The following is a 2,458-nucleotide window of genomic DNA, read 5'->3' on the forward strand; positions in this document are numbered from 1 at the left end:
TGCATATCTGACATGTCAGAGATATATTGTGTTGCTGCACTGTAGTGATAAACAGATGTCCAGATGTGGTAGTATCGTGGGTGTGTACTGTTGATGTATTGTAATACTGCACTCACCCTGTAGCACTACCACAGGTGTGGCCACTGACATTGCATCTCTCACCCTCTTATGTAGGTCACTCCGGGACAGGGACGTCGGGAGGCATACGCACTGTACTGATTTCAGTACAACTTTTTTTAAAAGGGGGTAGCTTTTTGAAAAAAAAATGCACATATTTTAATGGGTGTTGGCTCCTTTAAGGAGCATACCAGCCAGTCGGAAGTGAGCTCACATCATGTCCAGCTGGCTGCGAGTGGGAAACAATCACTGAGTTGGTGTAGTTTGGAATTGGAAGGCAAGCAACATTCGCAAATGGATTATCAGAATTCGGAAAGCAAGTTCACAAATGGAAGGTGTGTGTGGATTATCGGAAGGCAAGTTCACAAATGGAAGGTGTGTGTGGATTATCGGAAGGCAAGTTCACAAATGGAAGGTGTGTGCGTGTGTGTGTGTGTATGTGTGTATATATAGCAAACAAAATTGTTTACACTTCATAGCTATGATTTAGACCATCTGCTATGATTTAGACCACTCCAGTGACCCTTATCGATGGTCTTGATCATCCTTTACAGATAGAGCTATTACAGCTGCAGTCTGTAATATTCAATTGCACTCCCTGTGAATATCATATTCAAGGCATTATGATTGCATCCTATAATGTGTAGCAGTTTGGTGTTGGTATTTTTGAGCTAAACAAAAAGCACCCTACAGAGACCAATTCATTGTGCCATTTAAGTGATCGTATGTTAGAGTTTTGGCTGTAAAAAGCCGTAGTAAACGCAATCCTAACATGAATGTTTGATAGTCACCTGGTGGTTCGTAAAGAACGCCAATTAGAAAAAGGCAGGCAGAGGTTGCTTTACGAATAGCTATACCAAGGATTTAACCCCTTAATTGCAAAAGTTAATACACCATATTTGGTAGAACATGTGAAAACATTGACTACTGTATGAAGTCAAATACAAACTTCCTTGTTCGTTAGTGACAGGAAAGTCTTGTGTAGTAGAGAACCATAATCTTCGTCAATTTTAGGAAGGGAATCCATAAGCTCATAAACCAGACTGTTAGGCTGTGCAGGAATTGTTTAGTGTTCGCTTTGACTAAAAGTAGTGTCGCTAAATGAGATGCTTTTTTTGTTTGTCCTGTTTTTCTAACTTATGTACCTCGAGATGAACGATGCAAACGATTCATGTGTCTGTGTTAAAGACATTAAGCCTGGACTGAAAAATTTAAATGTCGTCTTTATTCTGGAAATTGGTCGTGTTACTAAAACAAAAGATGGACATGAAGTGAGAGCGTGCAAAGTGGCAGACAAGACCGGCAGTATCACGATCTCGGTTTGGGACGAAATGGGAAGTTTAATACAGCCAGGGGACATCATCCGTTTGACAAAGGGGTATGCTTCTATGTGGAAAGGCTGCTTAACACTTTATACAGGAAGGGGAGGTGATCTTCAGAAAATTGGGGAGTTCTGTATGGTATTTTCTGAAGTGCCAAACTTTAGTGAACCCAACCCCGAGTTGATCAACCAGTGTGTCCAGCAAAACAAAGTTCCACAGGGTGAACAGAGAAGCAACTCTCCTCCAGCAGGTACAGTTCCTCAGACTGGTAATGGAAATGGTACACAGAACACTGGAAATAATGGACCTCCTAACAATCATTCCCAGCAAGAGAACTCTTACTCTGATCTTACAAGAGTAAATGGCCGTGGTCCACTAAATCGTGTTAAACCAGGGCCAAATGTTACAAACCCCTCACAGCAGTCTGTGGCAACAATTAACAATGGCAGGGATCCACGACGAGTATCCAGAAGATGACCTTCACCCTTGACCACCTTTATGAAACTGCAAGCCTACTTGAATATAATTGCACTTTTAATTTATAACAGACTGAAAGTTGACTGAAAGCATTTTTTATGTGGGTATTTTCTTGCAGCTGGGTGGTTGCAATTGCATTTGTTCAGTTCTTTCATTTGACAGCTCAGTTTTCTCGTAGCAGAGTTGCTACTGCAGGAGTCCAGTTAAGCGGTTGATCAGAGATAATAAAGAAAAAAGGAAACTAAAAAAAAAGGGTTGGGAGGGGGCCTAATGGTTAAGGTGTTTGCCTTATAAACACAAGGTGCAGGGTTTGAGTCTCACAAGGGATAATTGACTAAGCTTAAAATGGCTCACAAGGGCAATTAGCTTAGTACTAATCTAATCTATGAACCTATGAACTTCTTTGTGTGTGTGTGGGTGTGTGTGTATGCCCCCACATACTACACCTGCTGGCTATAAGTGTTCAGGCTCAAATCCTGTACCTTTGCTTCAGGGTAAGAACAGCCTAAAGTCCCTAACCACCACCATTTCTGAACTTTGTT

General features: G+C 41.4%; 1 protein-coding gene across 1 annotated transcript; it reads left to right on the forward strand.

Moving 5' to 3' along the window:
* The first annotated feature begins 1,268 nt into the window (after positions 1-1,268).
* LOC122794744 (SOSS complex subunit B2-like) lies at positions 1,269-2,168 on the forward strand. Its single transcript, XM_044063382.1, has one exon. The coding sequence runs from the start codon at positions 1,269-1,271 to the stop codon at positions 1,914-1,916; it is 648 nt and encodes a 215-aa protein (XP_043919317.1). The 3' UTR covers positions 1,917-2,168.
* The last annotated feature ends 290 nt before the right edge of the window (positions 2,169-2,458 follow it).

This window comes from Protopterus annectens, chromosome 2.part1 (genome assembly GCF_019279795.1).
Source record: "Protopterus annectens isolate FY-2018-M chromosome 2.part1, PAN1.0, whole genome shotgun sequence".
NCBI classification, from domain to species: Eukaryota; Metazoa; Chordata; order Ceratodontiformes; family Protopteridae; genus Protopterus; species Protopterus annectens.